This window comes from Poecilia mexicana, unplaced genomic scaffold (genome assembly GCF_051168715.1).
Source record: "Poecilia mexicana isolate PSO_F unplaced genomic scaffold, ASM5116871v1 scaffold_13, whole genome shotgun sequence".
Taxonomy (NCBI): Eukaryota; Metazoa; Chordata; class Actinopteri; order Cyprinodontiformes; family Poeciliidae; genus Poecilia; species Poecilia mexicana.
The window spans coordinates 6233492-6250601 of NW_028263382.1; the positions used below are offsets into that span (position 1 = coordinate 6233492).

The following is a 17110-nucleotide window of genomic DNA, read 5'->3' on the forward strand; positions in this document are numbered from 1 at the left end:
GAGAGGGAACCTGGCATGTTTGATGGCAAAACATGCTGTTTAATTCAGACACAGAAGAGGAGGACTTTGAAGGATTTGTGGAAGAAGAATAAAAAATAACGTGAGTGTAGTGTTACATAGTCGAATAAAGTTCAACTAAACTTACTGTTTTGTTTCCGTTACCTTTTTTTTTTGTTGACCGTATGTTTTAGCATGCGTCTTATAATCCGGTGCGCCTTATAGTCTGGAAAATACGGTAATTTAATGATGATGATTTGATGGTAAGACAAGGCGGCTTTATTCATATATAACCTTTCAGCCAAAGGCAACTCAAAGAGCTTATAGATACATTAAGATAAAGCATAAATCTATTTATATTAAATAGATTTAAAATAAGCATCTGCACATTTTTAGTGGCACAATTTTTATGGTCCTTACTGAAAATAATTTATTTTTAATGTGCAAACATATATATGCACATTTTGTACAATTTATGGCACTCAAAGGCCAAACTTATGAAGAACTGAGAATGTATGGCAAGACGAATGCATTGAAGAGTAACATCAGAAGTGTGTGCCTCCTAACTTCTCATTATCTGGTGTCGTTCTTAAAGTGTGTGCTACTGTCAGGTACCTGGGACGTGATATAACTGATGATCTGACTGATAAAGACGTTTACAGACAACAACGTTTAATGTATGCACAAGACAACATGCTGGTACGCAAATTCAGGATGTGTCTGAGTGAAAGTGGCTCTTTTTAAAGTATTGTGCGCTCCGCTGTATACTGCTCACTCATGGAGACAGAACAAGTAAAACAGTTTACAGAACTCAAAGTGGCTTACAATGATGGAGTGAGGAGTGAGGAGTGATGCTGCTTGGGATGCCGAGACGGACGAGAGCTAAACCGTTATTTGGTGGTGTTGGTGTCCCCATATTTCATGCTGTACTACAAAACCTAATGTACAGATTTTCTTTTTTTTCTCACATGGACCTAGTTGTGTCTTTAACAGAGACAATTAGTTGAAAATGAACTAATGCAGATGCTGTCCATCCATCCATCCTTATTACCATGTGATTTCTTTGACAGTTGTGTTTTGCTGCTCATGATAAACCTTCAGAACCATGGATGCAACAACTTCATCCATCCAGGAATCAAATGACCATAATAGCACATGTGATTTAGATGTAAAATCATACCACTCTTTCCTAGTGGTGGTCTACAGTCTGCTGTTTCTGGTGAGTACCATGTTTTTGGGTTGCACCAATCCAAATTAGGCAAAGATTATTCAGATGATTGATGATTTCCTCTGCAGGTGGGCTTGAGCCTCAACAGCTTCACCTTGTGGTTTCACTGCCGTGGAGCTCATGGACACGCGTCCAAGAGCTGGATGATCTACCTGAAACATCTGACAGCGGCTGACTTTCTGGCCTGCATCAGCCTCCCCATGCGCATTATTTACTACGCCAGCAGCTCATTCATCATCCACCTGCTCTACTGCAGCGTTGGAGCCCCGCTCTTTTTCCTGAATTGGGCTGCCAGCATCCTGTTCATGGGCTATATAGCAGCTAACAGGTATCTTACCTCAACTACCAACCAGATTGTTAATTTAGACTATTGTTTAAAGCACGGGTCCCTCAATATTTACAGCCAGGGTAATTAACTTGGATAGATGGATAAAAATGTGAATACATTTCTGGAGTGGATAATCTAGGCTAATGCTAGCCTAAATGTTATCATTAGTATTATGGCTACTTTAGCTTTATTGAACAAAAATATAAACGCCCCATGTCAAGCATATTTAGCTCCATCTGTACCAGATGGAGCTAAATAATTAGAGATAGATAATAAATTATCTGTCCCTAGCTTCATCCTCTTTGGAATAAAGAATGTGGCAACACTACAAATGACTTTCATCCTTTTAGCTGGAAGAAATATAAAGAGCCAGAACTAAGCTCAGCATCCATCTACAATGACTTTTTCCTTCATGCTTGTATTTAATTCTGCAGAAATTCAGGTTTTTACAAGATCCAGGAATCAAGACAATCCAATGAAATGTTCATGAATCCTTGTCCTTCTCCACAGGTACATGAAGATATCTTATTCCTCAGAAACCCACTTCCTGATGACTGCCAAAGCCAGCCACATCATCTCAATAACCACCTGGGTTGTTCTCCTGACCATGACAACACCTTACGCCATCCTGATGCTGATCAGCGAGGAACATCATGATGACGAACACAGCACGTGTGATCATCTGATCATAGAAACTGTGAAACTAATGCACACAATGAGTCATGTGTTTGCTTTCATCATCTTCCTGTCAGGACTCTCCTCTCTAATTTATTTCTACAACAGCGCCTCCCGCAGGGTGCTGGAGGTACAGCAGACCCAACTGGCCTCCTCCAACTCCAAAAGGCTTGTAAAGTCTCGTAGGAACATGTTGGTGTTGGTCATTGTGTTCTGCTTGTGCTTTGTTCCTTATCACATTGTTCAACTTCCATACGTCATACTTCAAGGAAAATGTTCAGTGGTGCTGTACTACATCAAGGAGTTTGCCGTGTTTCTATCAGTTTCTAACATCTGTCTGGATCCGCTTGCTTATGTCTTTCTTTGTAAGGATTTCAGGGCTCAGTTTAACCTGAAACAAATATTCTGTCCAAAACGGAAGAGAAACACTTGCAGTTTGGAGGCAAGTGTCAGTGGGGATCAGCTGAATACCATCAACACCTCCAGTCCCATCAACACCATGTCAGAGCTCCAGGGTCAAAGAGGGCAATAAAACTGGCACTGGTCAGAGTTCCTTACTGTTCATTTAAAAATAGCATGTGCAATGTGTGTGTGGGTACTAACTGTGTAAATAAGTGATATAAAGCATAACTGGATCATTTTTGAATAAGGAGGTTATTAGCTGAATCTGTCTTCCATTTACCTCTAACTTTCAGCTGATACACATGGATTTCCTGCTGTGGGCAATAAATGATTAACTTGTTCTGTTTATGTTTGTTTCATGGGACATCTGAGAGCATATAGAGAGGAGATCTATGACAATGTTTCAATTTATTTAATCAACTGAAACCAATATGTCCTGTAACAACCAGGAAGCCAGCAGGGCTTTTTTTGTCTTCTGTGTCTACAAGAGCAGATGAGAAACTGGAGTGTTTCCTGCACCAGAGTTGTTTCATCAAAGGATTGAAGTAAAAAATACGTGTGGGGTCAGTAAACAGACTTTTCATTTAATGTAAATACCACAGATAGACAACAAAACACATAAAACAAACATTGCATTGTATTTGGAGATGGTGAGTGTGTGTGTTCAGACAATGTTAGAGGTGAATGTTCTCCCCATAAGTGTGTGGATTCACTCCGGGTACCCCACCAGGCAGCCCAACCAGCATGGCAGGAGATGGTGATGGTCCACTTGAAGCCGAATCTCTGACATGTGGCCACCAGATGGCACTGTGCTGAAAGCTTCATTTACTAATTACTAGTTATTGGCATTTCTACATTGCTTCATAAGTGTATACATGTTTGTCCTGTGATCAGTTACAGCTTAAACCAGGGTTGTTTTTATTCAGCACGCTTACGTTTAACATTTAATAGTAAACATGAGGGCAAACTAAATGTTCCTCTTGTCTGATCCTTTTAGTTCTGGAAAACATGAAGAGCCCACTGCACTGTGCCCCATTGAAAACCTCCTGGTTATTTCACCAACATTGATTTCTGAACTCTTGAGTTAAAACATTACTACTGTTGTTTCTAAATGAACATAAATTTGTTTTCTTTGGATTATTTGAGATCTGAAAGCACTGCATCTTTTTTGTTATTTTGATCATTTCTCATTTTCTGCATATAAAAACTAAACTTTTGCTTGGAATTTCAGAGACATGTCAGTAGTTCGTAGAATAAAAGAACAATGCTCATTTTACTCAAACATATACCTATAAAGAGTAAAATCAGAGAAACGGATCATTTTAAGAGGTCTCTATTATTTCTAGAGCTGTATATATATATCGTGGTAAGAGGAAGAGCATGAGCATCTAATACAGTCAAGCTAATTATAAATAAAGGCCACTAGTTCCAAAGAAAGCATATGCGATGTTAGAGGAATGAAGCTTTCACACCCTGTGTGGGTTAAGCACATTCAATAAATAGGTCACTAAGTAAAACCTCAGAGATGACTCATTTACCCCATGAGAAATGACAAGCAGGAAGTTTGCAAATAAATTTGTTTCCTATAATTTATATCAAGAAGAAGAAAGAAAACAAGTGGTAGCTGTGAAGATTTCTAGCAGACAGCATTAATCTCTGTGAAAATCAGCAAACTGCCTCTCGTAGCTAGTCTCTCTGCACTGAGGAGGCTTCATACTGACAGAAAGCTGCTGAAGCTGAGAGACAAAGAACAAAAACCTGTAAGTACTTTCAGGTTTTTGGGATCGTCTTTTTAGTCTAGAATTCAAATGTTTCCGTTTTACTACATTTATGTTATGTATATTTTATGTTTAAATGATTATTAATTTCATCCAAGACCATTGTGGAGCTGCTTTAATAGCTGAGTGACTGATCTAGAAAATTTTAAACATGGATGGGTGACAAATATGGGTGGAAAATCTGCATATGTAAACAGAGTGAACAAAATATTTTCGAAACTCTTCAAAGACAACAAAAACAATTTGAAAGTACTTTCTGTCATCAGTCAAAATAAGAAAGTAAATGCTCTCTTTGTCCAACCTTCTTGAAAGGGTCTCCTCTCTCCATTTCCGTTAAACATCCCAGAACCTCATTCTGAGCACTTTTGCTGGAGTATTTCTGTTTTCTGGCACTTCAGGCATCCGGTTTGCTCGTCTCACACACGTCACAGAAAACCAGTCTACATTTATTTGCTTACTATTTATACTTCTAATTGTGACAGAAAGATATGAAAAAAGTTAGTAACTTGCTTCTGATCAAATTAGTTTTTTATATAATACAATTTTAATTATAACACACATTACACGTAAATCTCAAAGTGCTGCAAAATGACAGTAAAAGTATTAACCAATATAAACGTCATTTAAAATACCAATCATAAGATCTTGACAAGTATGCCTTTAGATATTAGTTGAAAGACTCCGTGGTCTGCTGCACACTGAGATGGTCCAGAAGCTCAATCCACAATCGAGGAACAACTGAGAAAAACACCCCACCTCTCATCGATATGAACTTTGTTTGAGAAGTGGAGCAAAGACAGCGTCCTGTATTGTGCATAGATAGTAGGTCTCTGAGATACTGCGGTGACGGGTGAGAAGACAGGTTTTGTGCTGAGTCATAGCAGAAATGGGAAGTCAGTGAAGAGATTAAATAATTGGGGTGATGTGGTCGTCTTTTCTTGCTTGCATAAGCAGTTTAGAGGCACTATTTTAAATACTTTTCAGTTACATTTTTGTTTGAAATTCCAAACAGCGAGGAACTGCAGAAACCCAGCCTCGAAGAGATAAGTGCATGATAAGTTTTTCAGCATCTGGTTGGGTAAGAGATGAACAAAGAATGATGAAAGTCTTGCAGATGTGTTTTATATGGGTGTCAAAAGAGAAGTTAGTCAAAGTGTACGCCAAGAATGGTAACGGACGAGGAGAGTGCAATGCTCTGACCATAAAGTGTAAACGAGGTCATGATGGATGACTGCAACTGACATTTAGAGCCCACTAGAAAAGCTGCTGTTTTGAACTAAGAAAGGAAAAGGAAATTCTGGGTCATTCATGTCTTTATCTCCTCCAATCAGAGAGTGAGAGTAGAGCGTGATGATGAGATGGAGACAGAAGATGGATGAGGATCTGTTTCAATATAAAGTTGTACATCGTATGGATAGAAATTAAATGCTACACCAAAATGGGAGATAATGTTGCCAAGGGGAAGCATGTACAAGATGAACAGAGTGGGGACCAGGACTGGACCTTGAGGAACCCCACAAGCAACTGTGGGTTCAAATATATATGCACATTTTGTACAATTTAAATTGGACCTACTCAGGGGCATATTACTTTGTACGTTATTTTTATTGCCAGAACAATATTTATGTTGAAATTTGGCCATTACATTGGTTCATTCTTTATTCTACAACCAGCCCTTTGAGGACATTCATGATGTTGGTGGGGCCTGAAATGAAAGTAAGTTTGACACTCCTAGTTTAGATTAAAACGCATTCATGTGTTGAAATGGCAACCAAAGGCCAGACCTATGAACAACTGAGGGTCTATGGGAAGACTAGAAAATTAATAAATGCAGATGTTCTCCATCCATCCATCCATCCATCCATCCATCCTTATTACCATGTGATTTCTTTGACAGTTGTGTTTTGCTGCTCATGATAAACCTTCAGAACCATGGATGCAACAACTTCATCCATCCAGGAATCAAATGACCATAATAGCACATGTGATTTAGATGTAAAATCATACCACTCTTTCCTAGTGGTGGTCTACAGTCTGCTGTTTCTGGTGAGTACCATGTTTTTGGGTTGCACCAATCCAAATTAGGCAAAGATTATTCAGATGATTGATGATTTCCTCTGCAGGTGGGCTTGAGCCTCAACAGCTTCACCTTGTGGTTTCACTGCCGTGGAGATCATGGACACGCGTCCAAGAGCTGGATGATCTACCTGAAACATCTGACAGCGGCTGACTTTCTGGCCTGCATCAGCCTCCCCATGCGCATTATTCACTACAGCAGGAGATCATTCATCATCCACCTGCTCTACTGCAGCGTTGGAGCCCCGCTCCTGTTCCTCAATATAGCTGCTAGCATCCTGTTCATGGGCTATATAGCAGCTAACAGGTATGTCACCTCAACTACCAACCAGATTGTTAATTTAGACTATTGTTTAAAGCACGGGTCCCTCAATATTTACAGCCAGGGTAATTAACTTGGATAGATGGATAAAAATGTGAATACATAAATTAGGATAATGCTAGCCTAAATGTTTCATTAGTATTGTGGCTACTTTAGCTTTATATGTAATTTAAGCTCTTAGTTTTTTCAGACTGCATGGACTATGTTACTGTAGGTCAAATGTTAATGCTAGCCTAGATCCTATCATTAGCACTTTAACTAACTTACCTTTTTAGCTCATTTTAGCTTTTACATATATTTTTTCAAATTGCATGGAAAATATTACTGTATGTCAACATGCAGGTGATAGCCTAAATGTAATTAGTATTTCAGCTAGCTTTAGCTTTTCAGCTCATCTTACCTTATACCAGTGCTTCTCAATTACAGTCCTCATGCCCCCCTGTTCTGCATGTTTTAGATGTGCCTCTGTTCCAAAACAGCAGTTTCAAATGATTGCATGTCCTCTTCTGCAGCCATTCGGCACTGCAGAAGGCTGTTAATCACCCACAGATTCAATCCAGGTGTGTGGCAAAAGGGAAACACCTAAAACATGCAGGGCAAGGGGGCGTGAGGACCGGAATTGAGAAACACTACCTTACACACTGCTGTCACCTTACAGTTTAGCTTTGTGTTCTGCAGCAAATTCCATTAATATTTGGGTACGATTTTCATACTGAGTTAAAGTTTTTACTTATCAACAGTTTTTCCTTACATGTTTCGCAGGCTTTTTCTTTATTGTGCTGCTTCTTTCCATTTCTCACAGTTCTGAAACTCTTTGGCGGTCGACTTAAAATGCTTTTGCAATTTTCAACAAAAATGTTCACACTGCACTTTTAGCTTTTTTGATAGCTATTCATAGCCAAACCAGACCCAATTGCTACATAACAATTGGCAGCTCCATCTGTACCACCATAAAGTTCAGCAACACCATCATTACAAAGCTTCAATCTGTCTATCTATCCCTAGCTTCATTCTCCTTCTGAGAAAGATTGTGTGAAAGCTACAAAGGAATTTCATCATTTTAACTGTAAGAAACATCCAGTAGAGCCAGAACCAAGCTCAGCATCCATCTACAAAGACTTTATGAAGGACTGTATTCACATTTGTACTTCACTTTGCAGAAATTCAGGTTTTTACAAGGTCCAGCAATCAAGACAACCCAATGAAAGCTTCCTGAATCCTTGTCCTTCTCCACAGATACATGAAGATATCTTATTCCTCAGAAACTCACTTCCTGATGACTGCCAAAGCCAGCCACATCATCTCAATAACCACCTGGGTTGTTCTCCTGACCATGACAACACCTTACGCCATCCTGATGCTGATCAACGATACACCTCATTCTTCTGAATGCAGCGTGTGTGATCATCTGATCAGTGAACATTTAAAACCACTGTACAAAGTGATTCATGCTTTTGCTGCCATCATCTTCCTGTTGGTACTCTTTTCTCTGGTTTTCTTCTACTACAGCGCCTCCCGCAGGGTGCTGCAGGTACAGCAGACTCAACTGGCCTCCTCCAACTCCAAGAAGCTTGTAAAGTCTCGTAGGAACATGTTGGTATTGGTCAGTGTGTTCTGCTTTTGCTTTGTTCCTTATCACTTTGTTCGAATTCCTTACATCATTCTTTGGGAAAAATGTTCAGTAGTGCTGTACTACATCAAGGAGTTTGCCGTGTTTCTATCAGTTTCTAACATCTGTCTGGATCCGCTTATTTACGTCTTTCTTTGTAAGGATTTCAGGGCTCAGTTTAATCTGAAACAAATATTCTGTCCAAAACGGAAGAGAAACACCTGCAGTTTGGAGGCAAGTGTCAGTGGGGATCAGCTGAATACCATCAATACCTCCAGTCCCATCAACACCATGTCAGAGCTCCAGGGTCAAAGAGGGCAATAAAACTGGCACTGGTCAGAGTTCCTTACTGTTCATTTAAAAATAGCATGTGCAATGTGTGTGTGGGTACTAACTGTGTAAATAAGTGATATAAAGCATAACTGGATCATTTTTGAATAAGCAGGTTATTAGCTGAATCTGTCTTCCATTTACCTCTAACTTTTAGCTGATACACATGGATTTCCTGCTGTGGGCAATAAATGATTAACTTGTTCTGTTTATGTTTGTTTCATGGGACATCTGAGAGCATATAGAGAGGAGATCTATGACAATGTTTCAATTTATTTAATCAACTGAAACCCATATGTCCTGTAACAACCAGGAAGCCAGCAGGGCTTTTTTGTCTTCTGTGTCTACAAGAGCAGATGAGAAACTGGAGTGTTTCCTGCACCAGAGTTGTTTCATCAAAGGATTGAAGTAAAAAATATGTGTGGGGTCAGTAAACAGACTTTTCATTTAATGTAAATCCATTAATCTAACCTTCCAAACTAAAATAACCATGTTTATGAACACAAAAACAATAATAATGTAAACAGTGACATGTTAAAAATTCTGAGTAAAGATGCTCAGATTAGCATAAACATCAGATCATATGTTGCAGCTGATAAATGTTTCTTAGTGAGTTAATCTCACCTTACCAGAGAAATCCCTGCTCCATCATCCCTGCTGCTGGCCTCTGGTCTAATGTCTCCTCCCTGATTCTGCTGTGTCAATAAAGATTTATTTTAAATATGTGGAAAAGAACAGCGAGCACAACTTATGTCTGAAAATGAATTAATGGTTCATTACTGGCATTAAAACCATAAAGGGTTTTAACATAGGCAGACGTGGCTAAAGTAGTCAAAACTTGTACTGAATAAAGAGAAGCACAACTTCAACTCAAGTAAAATGTAGCTGTCCAAGAAATTAGCACAGCAACTTAAGTACTTAACATTTTAAAATGTTTTCTAGCAGACAAAAAGCAAATTCTGCCATTTGAAGACTAAATTAAAAATAATTGACTATAAATAAAAAAATAACATATTAAATTTTTAAGTCATTTTTCCCCAATATTAAAGTCACATAAAATTAATACAGTAGATAATGTGAATATATTAATATATAGTGTTAATCTTATTGATCTTCAAATGGCACAAAGAGCCTCCCTTTACCTGTTACGGGATGATGCATGATGAAAGGACCATCGATTTCTCTCCTCCAGCCAAGCAACCACTGGAATTTGTGCATGTGAAATGTTGAGCTTGTACAGGTAGACGTGCACATGCAGGCCAGCGACGTGACACCAGAAAGCTGAAGGATGTTAACGTTGCCATCGCGTCTGGTCTGTTGGGTTCACCCAGAGTGGCGGAAAAATTTTCATTTTCAATCACTGGTTGTTCTCATCAGAAATTATTCATCACTCACATTCTTAATGTCACAACAAAAATTGAGAATTTAAAGCTATCAAGAGTTGCTAAAGATGTTCAACATATCTGCCAAATAATACAATTCTATGTTATTGTAAATATTTCTGTCACATTCTGATTACTGTTCAATTGTTTGGTCGAACACTTCATCAAATAATGTAAAACAAAGTTACAGTTGGTGCAAACAAGACTGCATGAGTGGCTCTAGAATGTCCTTTTGAACTAATGTAGCAAAAATACAACAACTGTCCTGGTTCCAGGTGAAGATCAGATGGTTATATAGAACAGCTACATGTTTAATTTGTACTGTTAAACACAAACAGCATTCATGTTATAACATGGATGTTGAAGTTTTCCACAAACATTATACAGTCATTACCAGAAAATACCACAGATAGACAACAAAACACATAAAACAAACATTGCATTGTATTTGGGGATGGTGAGTGTGTGTGTTCAGACAATGTTAGAGGTGAATGTTCTCCCCATAAGTGTGTGGATTCACTCCGGGTACCCCACCAGGCAGCCCAACCAGCATGGCAGGAGATGGTGATGGTCCACTTGAAGCCGAATCTCTGACATGTGGCCACCAGATGGCACTGTGCTGAAAGCTTCATTTACTAATTACTAGTTATTGGCATTTCTACATTGCTTCATAAGTGTATACATCAGGGGTCCCCAAACTTTTTCCTGCGAGGGCCACATAGCTGTTCCTTTCTCTGGTCGGGGGCCGGTCAAATTCTTGTCGACGGGGGCGGGGGGTATTGGGGCGACTACACATTCGCGCTTTTAGATAGATTTTTACCCAGAATGCAAATGGAAAAAACCGTGAGTGAAACGTTGACTGGGACTGACGAGTATATATTCCATTGAGGGAAAGTTAGTTTCACATCTGCTCAAGAGCTCCCCTGGTGGTTGAAGAAAATTCCACATATAAACCAGAAAATACAATATATGAAAAAAAACACTGAATGCTCTCTGGTATGAGGAGGCGGGCCGGATCCGGCATAGTTCAGGGGGCCGGACCAAATGACGTGGCGGGCCAGATCCGGCCCGCGGGCCGTAGTTTGGGGACCCCTGGTATACATGTTTGTCCTGTGATCAGTTACAGCTTAAACCAGGGTTTTTATTCAGCACGCTTACGTTTAACATTTAATAGTAAACATGAGGGCAAACTAAATGTTCCTCTTGTCTGATCCTTTTAGTTTTGCTAAACACTAATTATACAAAAAAAGCAAATCAAAATTAAATAAAACAGCCAAAGTTGATCTCTATGTCTGCATTGCAACATAAAACTTCACCTTTATTCCACTGCACTTGGGTATGAAAAATGGTATAAATGGTAATGGTAACAAAGAGGTATAATCTATTTTAGCCAGCATGGTATTGCTGATAAATAATGAGTCAGATCTTAAGGTTAACACATTCGCCCACTAAAGACCGACTCCGTCGCTAAGCGGATGAGCTTATTGCTTTATGACTAGTGTTAGCTGACATTAGTGACATGACCCCTTTTCAAAACATAAGAAAAATGTTGTGCTATGCATTCATTTTGGTGGTTTTCTCCCTCTGAGACACTCAAGAACTGCGGAAACCTAATCTACAACAGTAATCAGGCAACCAATGACAGACCAGTAATCTGGCTTGAAATCAAAAGTTAATAATTTAATAAAATGTCACAACGTATCAAAAAGGGATTCTCTAAACTTAAAATTAGCACCACAAATGCTAAACTAAGAAAAGCAAAGCAAAAGAGTACATGTGACCATGTGATGTAAAAATTAATACTCATCTGGTTTCAGTTTATGTGGTCTGAATGGGAAGTGGACTGTTAGTCAGAAAACATCAAGGCTTCAACCATTTACTTCTTCACAAGAAAGCAGAAGATAACCAGGAAGCTTGTGAATAAGTTAATTTCATTTAAAGCAAGAAAGGAGCAGACACCGTTTTATCAGTGAGAAAATCTGTCTTTCAACATTGTTTCCTCAACTCTGAGGAGATGTCATGCTGACAGGAAGAGCCCTGAAGCCGCAGAGATTCAGCTTCTGGCGCTGAGACGAAGAACAAAATCAGCTGTAAGTACCTTCAGACAAAATCCATCTTGCTCCAGGTTTTTCCAGCTTTGGGATCTTTTTTGTTTCATTACATTTCCTTTACATATATTTAATGTTTTGATTGTTATTGTTATTAAGCTGCTCTAAAACACAAGCATAGGCAGAACATTGATGATCTTGGAGATTTCTGCATCTTTTCTTCATCCTATCAACGTTCAGGATCAAGGTCTGATATTTCTAGTTCAGAAAACTGTTAGCTGGAAATCAGTGGTGGATCTGGAAAATGTTATCTGTGCAGGGGCAAAGAAGGGAAGGGGGCAATGCTGGTCCTTCTCAGTGAAACATGTTGAAAATCCCCTAAATGTAACTAGATCAGCCTTGTTTCCATTTTCACTTTAGTTCAACTTTCTTAGTTATTCTAGTTTACTGTGTTTATTTCTTCTGTCTAGTTATTCTTTGCTATTCTAGTTTAATTATGTTACTTATATATACTTATTCTTTAGTGTTAGATTTATTTCCTGTTCCCCGGAGTACTCTCTCTCTGTGTCTCTGTTTCACATTCACTCTCCCAGTACTTAAACACTTCTTGTCTTCCCACTCTTTACTGGTTTGTCCTGTTAGATCCTGTTGGCCTGGTCATGCTCCTTGTGCTTTTATTTGTTCCTGGTATTTTTTGTTCTCCCCTGGCTCCTTGTGCTCTCATGGTTTTTTGTAAGTCTTTGCAGATTTTTTCATTGATCTGCAAAATTCGATCCAGCGCCTCCGCCTGCTGCATTTAGGTTCACTCAACAAACACACAACATGACATCTAAATTTTTCAGCATATGGTTCATTTGTCAAAGTCTCAGTAAAGCCAGGTCAGTACTTTTACTGAAGATGCTCCCCATTTTCACCTGCTGGTGCCAGTAAGTCAGACACCTTGTGAACCATTAACACACAGTGGTTGGCACAGTGAGCTTCTGGTGGAGGATCTCTGGGTTGATGGTTCAAGACCGAACAGGTCCTGGCGCACGCCATTGGGTGGTCAGTGTGGTGCGGGACGAAGTGAAATCCCAGGATGGCGGTCATCTGTCTCGTAAACAAACTGAAGGTTATCAGCAGCAGTTCTGTGATGGTCTTCGGACGCTTTATCAACATTTGATGACAGAATTTCATGACCACAGAGGTCAGGGAGACAGATCTTAAAACAACTGAGGTAATGAATGTTTGCAGACACTTTCCATACAGTCTCTGAGTTTTACTCCTCATCATAAACCTGCAGAACCATGGCAGACCTGGTAAGAGCGAATTCCTCAGGCACTGGGCCGAACAAAACGTGTGATTCAGTGGAAACATCATACCACCCTTTCCTAATACCGATCTACTGTCTGCTGTTTCTGGTGAGCATCAGGTCTTTAGGTTGTACCAATCCAATTTAAAGAAAAAAATAAGTTAAAGTTTTGATTTCACCATCAACTCAATCATTTCCTCTGCAGGTGGGATTGATCCTCAACAGCTTCACCTTGTGGTTTCACTGCCGTGGAGCTCATGGACAAGCATCCAAGAGCTGGATGATCTACCTGAAACATCTGACAGTGGCTGACTTTCTGCTCTGCATCAGCCTCCCGCTGCGCATTATTCACTACGCCAGGAACTCATACACCATTCACCTGCTCTACTGCAGCGTTGGAGCCCCTCTCCTGTTCCTCAACATGACTGCCAGCATCCTGTTCATGAGTTACATTGCAGCTAACAGGTACCGCACCTCAATTACCAGCCAGGTGATTAATGAAGAGTAGATTTAAAGCATGGGCCAAACATGCTCTGTTTCATGTTGTGATGAGCCATCAATGCTGACAAGTGAGCTAAATGAATAAATACATCAGAGAGACATAAATCAGGTAGTGTGGTAGTGTAGTTTACAAATCAGTTCTAATGATGCATCAGCCATTAGTCCCAGTTAGAGCATCATAACATCACTTGACAAACGTCACTATTGGCACCCTGAAATGTGCAAGGGAGAAGAAAAACAACAACCATGGCGGACCACAATGAGGGTTGATAGAGGCACAGGTTGGTGCTTGTTTGTGCACAGCATCCACATCTACATCTGCAAACATTGAGAACTTCTTCCTCTCTTTTATGGTGGTTGGCAAAACAACGAGCACGCTCTTTATGTGTGATGTTATTGCTCCCTCTACTGCGCATGTGGGAAACTTTCAGGTGGTTTGTGGTTCACACAGGAGAATGTATTTTGAAGTGTGAATGACCAGGCCAAAAAAATCCCATTAAGAAAAAATTTTAATTTGGGTCACTTCAGGTGGCAGTGTGAACGCAGCCTTAGAGCTCCAGTTTTACCTCAGCTCCTGCATTACCACCACAAACTGCAGCAACGCCATCATGTCTTCAGAAAAAAGATCAAATGTCTATCTTTCCTTAGATTCATCCTCCTGAGAAAGCATTATCCTTGTTCTTCTCCACAGGTACATGAAGATATTTTATTCCTCGGGAACTCACTTCCTGATGTCTTCCAAAGCCAGCCACATCATCTCGATGACCTCCTGGGTTGTTCTCTTGACCATGATAACGCCATACTCCATTCTTATGCTGATCAACCGCACATCTCAACGGTCTGATCATGGCACCTGTGGTCATCTGCTCAAAGAACTCATAAGACCACTGTACCCAGCAAGTCATGCTTTTGCTTTCATCATCTTCCTGTCAGGACTCTTCTCTCTGGTTTTCTTCTACTATAGCGCCTCCCGCAGGGTGCTGGAGGTACAGGAGAGGCAGCTGGCCTCCACCAACTCCAAGAAGCTTATGAAATCTCGCAGGAACATGTTGGTGTTGGTCATTGTGTTCTGCTTTTGCTTTGTTCCTCATTACATTGTTCGAATTCCATACATCATACTTCAAGGACAATGTTCAGCAGTGATGTACTACGTCAAAGAGGTGACCGTCTTACTGTCAGTTTTTAATATCATTCTGGATCCTCTTATTTATGTGTTTCTTTGTAAGGAGTTCAGGGCTCAGCTTAACTTGAAAAAAATATTCTGCATAAAAGGCAACAGAAACACCTCCAGTTCGGAGGCAGGAGACAGTGAGAATCAGATGAACACCATCAGTACCAGTGTAGCGCCCCGGGCTCAGTGAGGACAGAATGATAGACATGGGAATCATTGGTCCAGGTTGTTTCTGATTAAACATTTTCTAACTTTTTTTAAAATAGCTCATATAATATTAGTATGGTACTCAGCATAGATGCATAGAGGCTGGAAGAGTCAGAGGACGACATAAAGGTGGACGTGCTTTGTTCACATTCCACGTAGATTACTGCTTCATTGTGAGCAATGCCCTGAAAAAATGAATGATGATTAGCACTAAACTCCAGGTGCATCAAAGAGAAGTGCTACATCAGGCCATTTGAATCAGTTTACTCAGCGTGGTCTGTTGCGACCTGCTACAGTGAATGGAATAACATCCTTAACCCAGTCACTGTGCCTCTGCACAATCAGCAGGTCTAATTAATTCTGAGGGATGCTAATGCTCAGACAATGACCTGAGGGCATATCACGCCTCAGCAGACAGTAAGTTGACTTGTCATTGCCAAGCTGTAATCATGTGAACTAAGTTCACATGAAACAGTAGTGAGACATTTTTCATAGTGATGTGCCAACCTCTGTTGTTGGTTTTTGTTTCAACTCAGTTTTAGATGACGAAATCACCACTGCATGCTTGTTGCATAGTGTTTTTACATTTTCCATAAATTTCACCCAAAAGTCAAATATACCTAACTTTCTGTGAGTACTGTGAGTAAATCTAGTAGCTCGTGTGCAAATTTGTCATATTAAGCATAAGTGGATGTACCTCCCACTGCTCTTGGTGGCAAAGAGCCTCTAAAAAGATGTTTAGTATGTGTGTAAAATGTAGCAGTGGGATCAAGAGCCATGCAAAATCAGAAACAGTTTGAAGTCATATTGCAACAATGGTCCACAGGGGGCGCACATTCTACTTCTAAAATAAGCTAATCATTTCTTATAATCTGAGTTTGCTCATTTTAATAACTATGTGTTGTTTTTTTATATGATGTAAATTTGCAATTCCTGTAAATATTCTTATTTTCAAGTTTTATCTTCAAGTTTTTATCTTATTACTTTTGTTGAAACTGAATGCTCCTATTTAACTTTAACTTGCCTCTGGTACACTTGAATTTTCCAATAGTAGTACAATAAAGTGTTATTTTGTTTTATTCCTTCTGTTTATGTTTGGTTCATGGGACTTGTGAGAGAATATGGTGGAAAAATCTATGACAATATAAAAGTTTATTTTAATTCATCAGGACCCATAATAAATAAAATCCTAATGCAGGTCTGACAGATTTTTACTTCTAATAGCTGAGCAGACAATTAACGGGGATGTTTCCTGCATCAGTGTTGTTGCATCAAAGAACTGAAGTAATGAAAAAAAGCTGTACTTTCTTTAAGCATGACATATTTTTACAGTAGTTGTAATTAGAAATAAGACAGTCTTCTCAAATGTTCAGAGTTTATGTTTCAAGACAAAAGATGCTACGATATAATTCATTGCACCATGTTTGGAGAAAAGCAAACACAGCACCAACCACTAACACTGACCATAAGGAGGTTCCTGGTGGAGCACACACACCAGACAGACATTTTACTGTCCAATAAACGCAGCTAGTCCCAAAAATTAAAAATACTTAGTGTCACGCCTGGTAGGGGACGGGTGATTATTCCAAGTACCTCACAGTCATTAAGTAGACAATGAATCTGCAAACCAAAATATTCTGGAGGCCAGAATCCATCTATTCAACAGCCAAAGCTTGGAACAAACTAGACCATAAACAGATAATCTCTGAAAGCAGTAGCTAAACAAAATAATGGCAAAAAAAAAAAAAATGTTGCAACGGCCTAG

General features: G+C 39.5%; 3 protein-coding genes across 3 annotated transcripts; all 3 read left to right on the forward strand.

The window, feature by feature from the left end:
• Positions 1–953: 953 nt before the first annotated feature.
• Positions 954–2968, forward strand: LOC106914292 (P2Y purinoceptor 14-like). The gene is made up of 3 exons (XM_014980994.2): positions 954–1216; positions 1294–1553; positions 2064–2968. Exons 1-3 carry the CDS (start codon positions 1103–1105, stop codon positions 2758–2760), a joined length of 1071 nt encoding a protein of 356 aa, XP_014836480.2. The 5' UTR covers positions 954–1102; the 3' UTR covers positions 2761–2968.
• Positions 2969–4278: 1310 nt separating this feature from the next.
• LOC148155715 (P2Y purinoceptor 14-like) lies at positions 4279–8949 on the forward strand. Its single transcript, XM_088012160.1, has 4 exons — positions 4279–4390; positions 6306–6454; positions 6532–6791; positions 8043–8949. Exons 2-4 carry the CDS (start codon positions 6341–6343, stop codon positions 8737–8739), a joined length of 1071 nt encoding a protein of 356 aa, XP_087868286.1. The 5' UTR covers positions 4279–4390; positions 6306–6340; the 3' UTR covers positions 8740–8949.
• Positions 8950–11966: 3017 nt separating this feature from the next.
• On the forward strand, positions 11967–16892 carry LOC106914294 (P2Y purinoceptor 14-like). Its single transcript, XM_014980995.2, has 4 exons — positions 11967–12217; positions 13458–13575; positions 13672–13931; positions 14659–16892. The coding sequence occupies exons 2-4, from the start codon at positions 13462–13464 to the stop codon at positions 15326–15328; spliced, it is 1044 nt and encodes a 347-aa protein (XP_014836481.2). The 5' UTR covers positions 11967–12217; positions 13458–13461; the 3' UTR covers positions 15329–16892.
• Positions 16893–17110: the final 218 nt, after the last annotated feature.

What these genes read in the sequence shown, in the direction of transcription:
- LOC148155715 (XM_088012160.1), top strand. Translation starts at nt 6,341, where the DNA reads ATGGATGCAACAACTTCATCCATCCAGGAATCAAATGACCATAATAGC. An exon ending in TCTACAGTCTGCTGTTTCTG is followed by an intron (nt 6,455 to 6,531) that starts GTGAGTACCATG and finishes TTTCCTCTGCAG; the next exon opens with GTGGGCTTGAGCCTCAACAG. An exon ending in GGCTATATAGCAGCTAACAG is followed by an intron (nt 6,792 to 8,042) that starts GTATGTCACCTC and finishes CCTTCTCCACAG; the next exon opens with ATACATGAAGATATCTTATT.
- LOC106914294 (XM_014980995.2), top strand. Translation starts at nt 13,462, where the DNA reads ATGGCAGACCTGGTAAGAGCGAATTCCTCAGGCACTGGGCCGAACAAA. An exon ending in TCTACTGTCTGCTGTTTCTG is followed by an intron (nt 13,576 to 13,671) that starts GTGAGCATCAGG and finishes TTTCCTCTGCAG; the next exon opens with GTGGGATTGATCCTCAACAG. An exon ending in AGTTACATTGCAGCTAACAG is followed by an intron (nt 13,932 to 14,658) that starts GTACCGCACCTC and finishes TCTTCTCCACAG; the next exon opens with GTACATGAAGATATTTTATT.
- LOC106914292 (XM_014980994.2), top strand. Translation starts at nt 1,103, where the DNA reads ATGGATGCAACAACTTCATCCATCCAGGAATCAAATGACCATAATAGC. An exon ending in TCTACAGTCTGCTGTTTCTG is followed by an intron (nt 1,217 to 1,293) that starts GTGAGTACCATG and finishes TTTCCTCTGCAG; the next exon opens with GTGGGCTTGAGCCTCAACAG. An exon ending in GGCTATATAGCAGCTAACAG is followed by an intron (nt 1,554 to 2,063) that starts GTATCTTACCTC and finishes CCTTCTCCACAG; the next exon opens with GTACATGAAGATATCTTATT.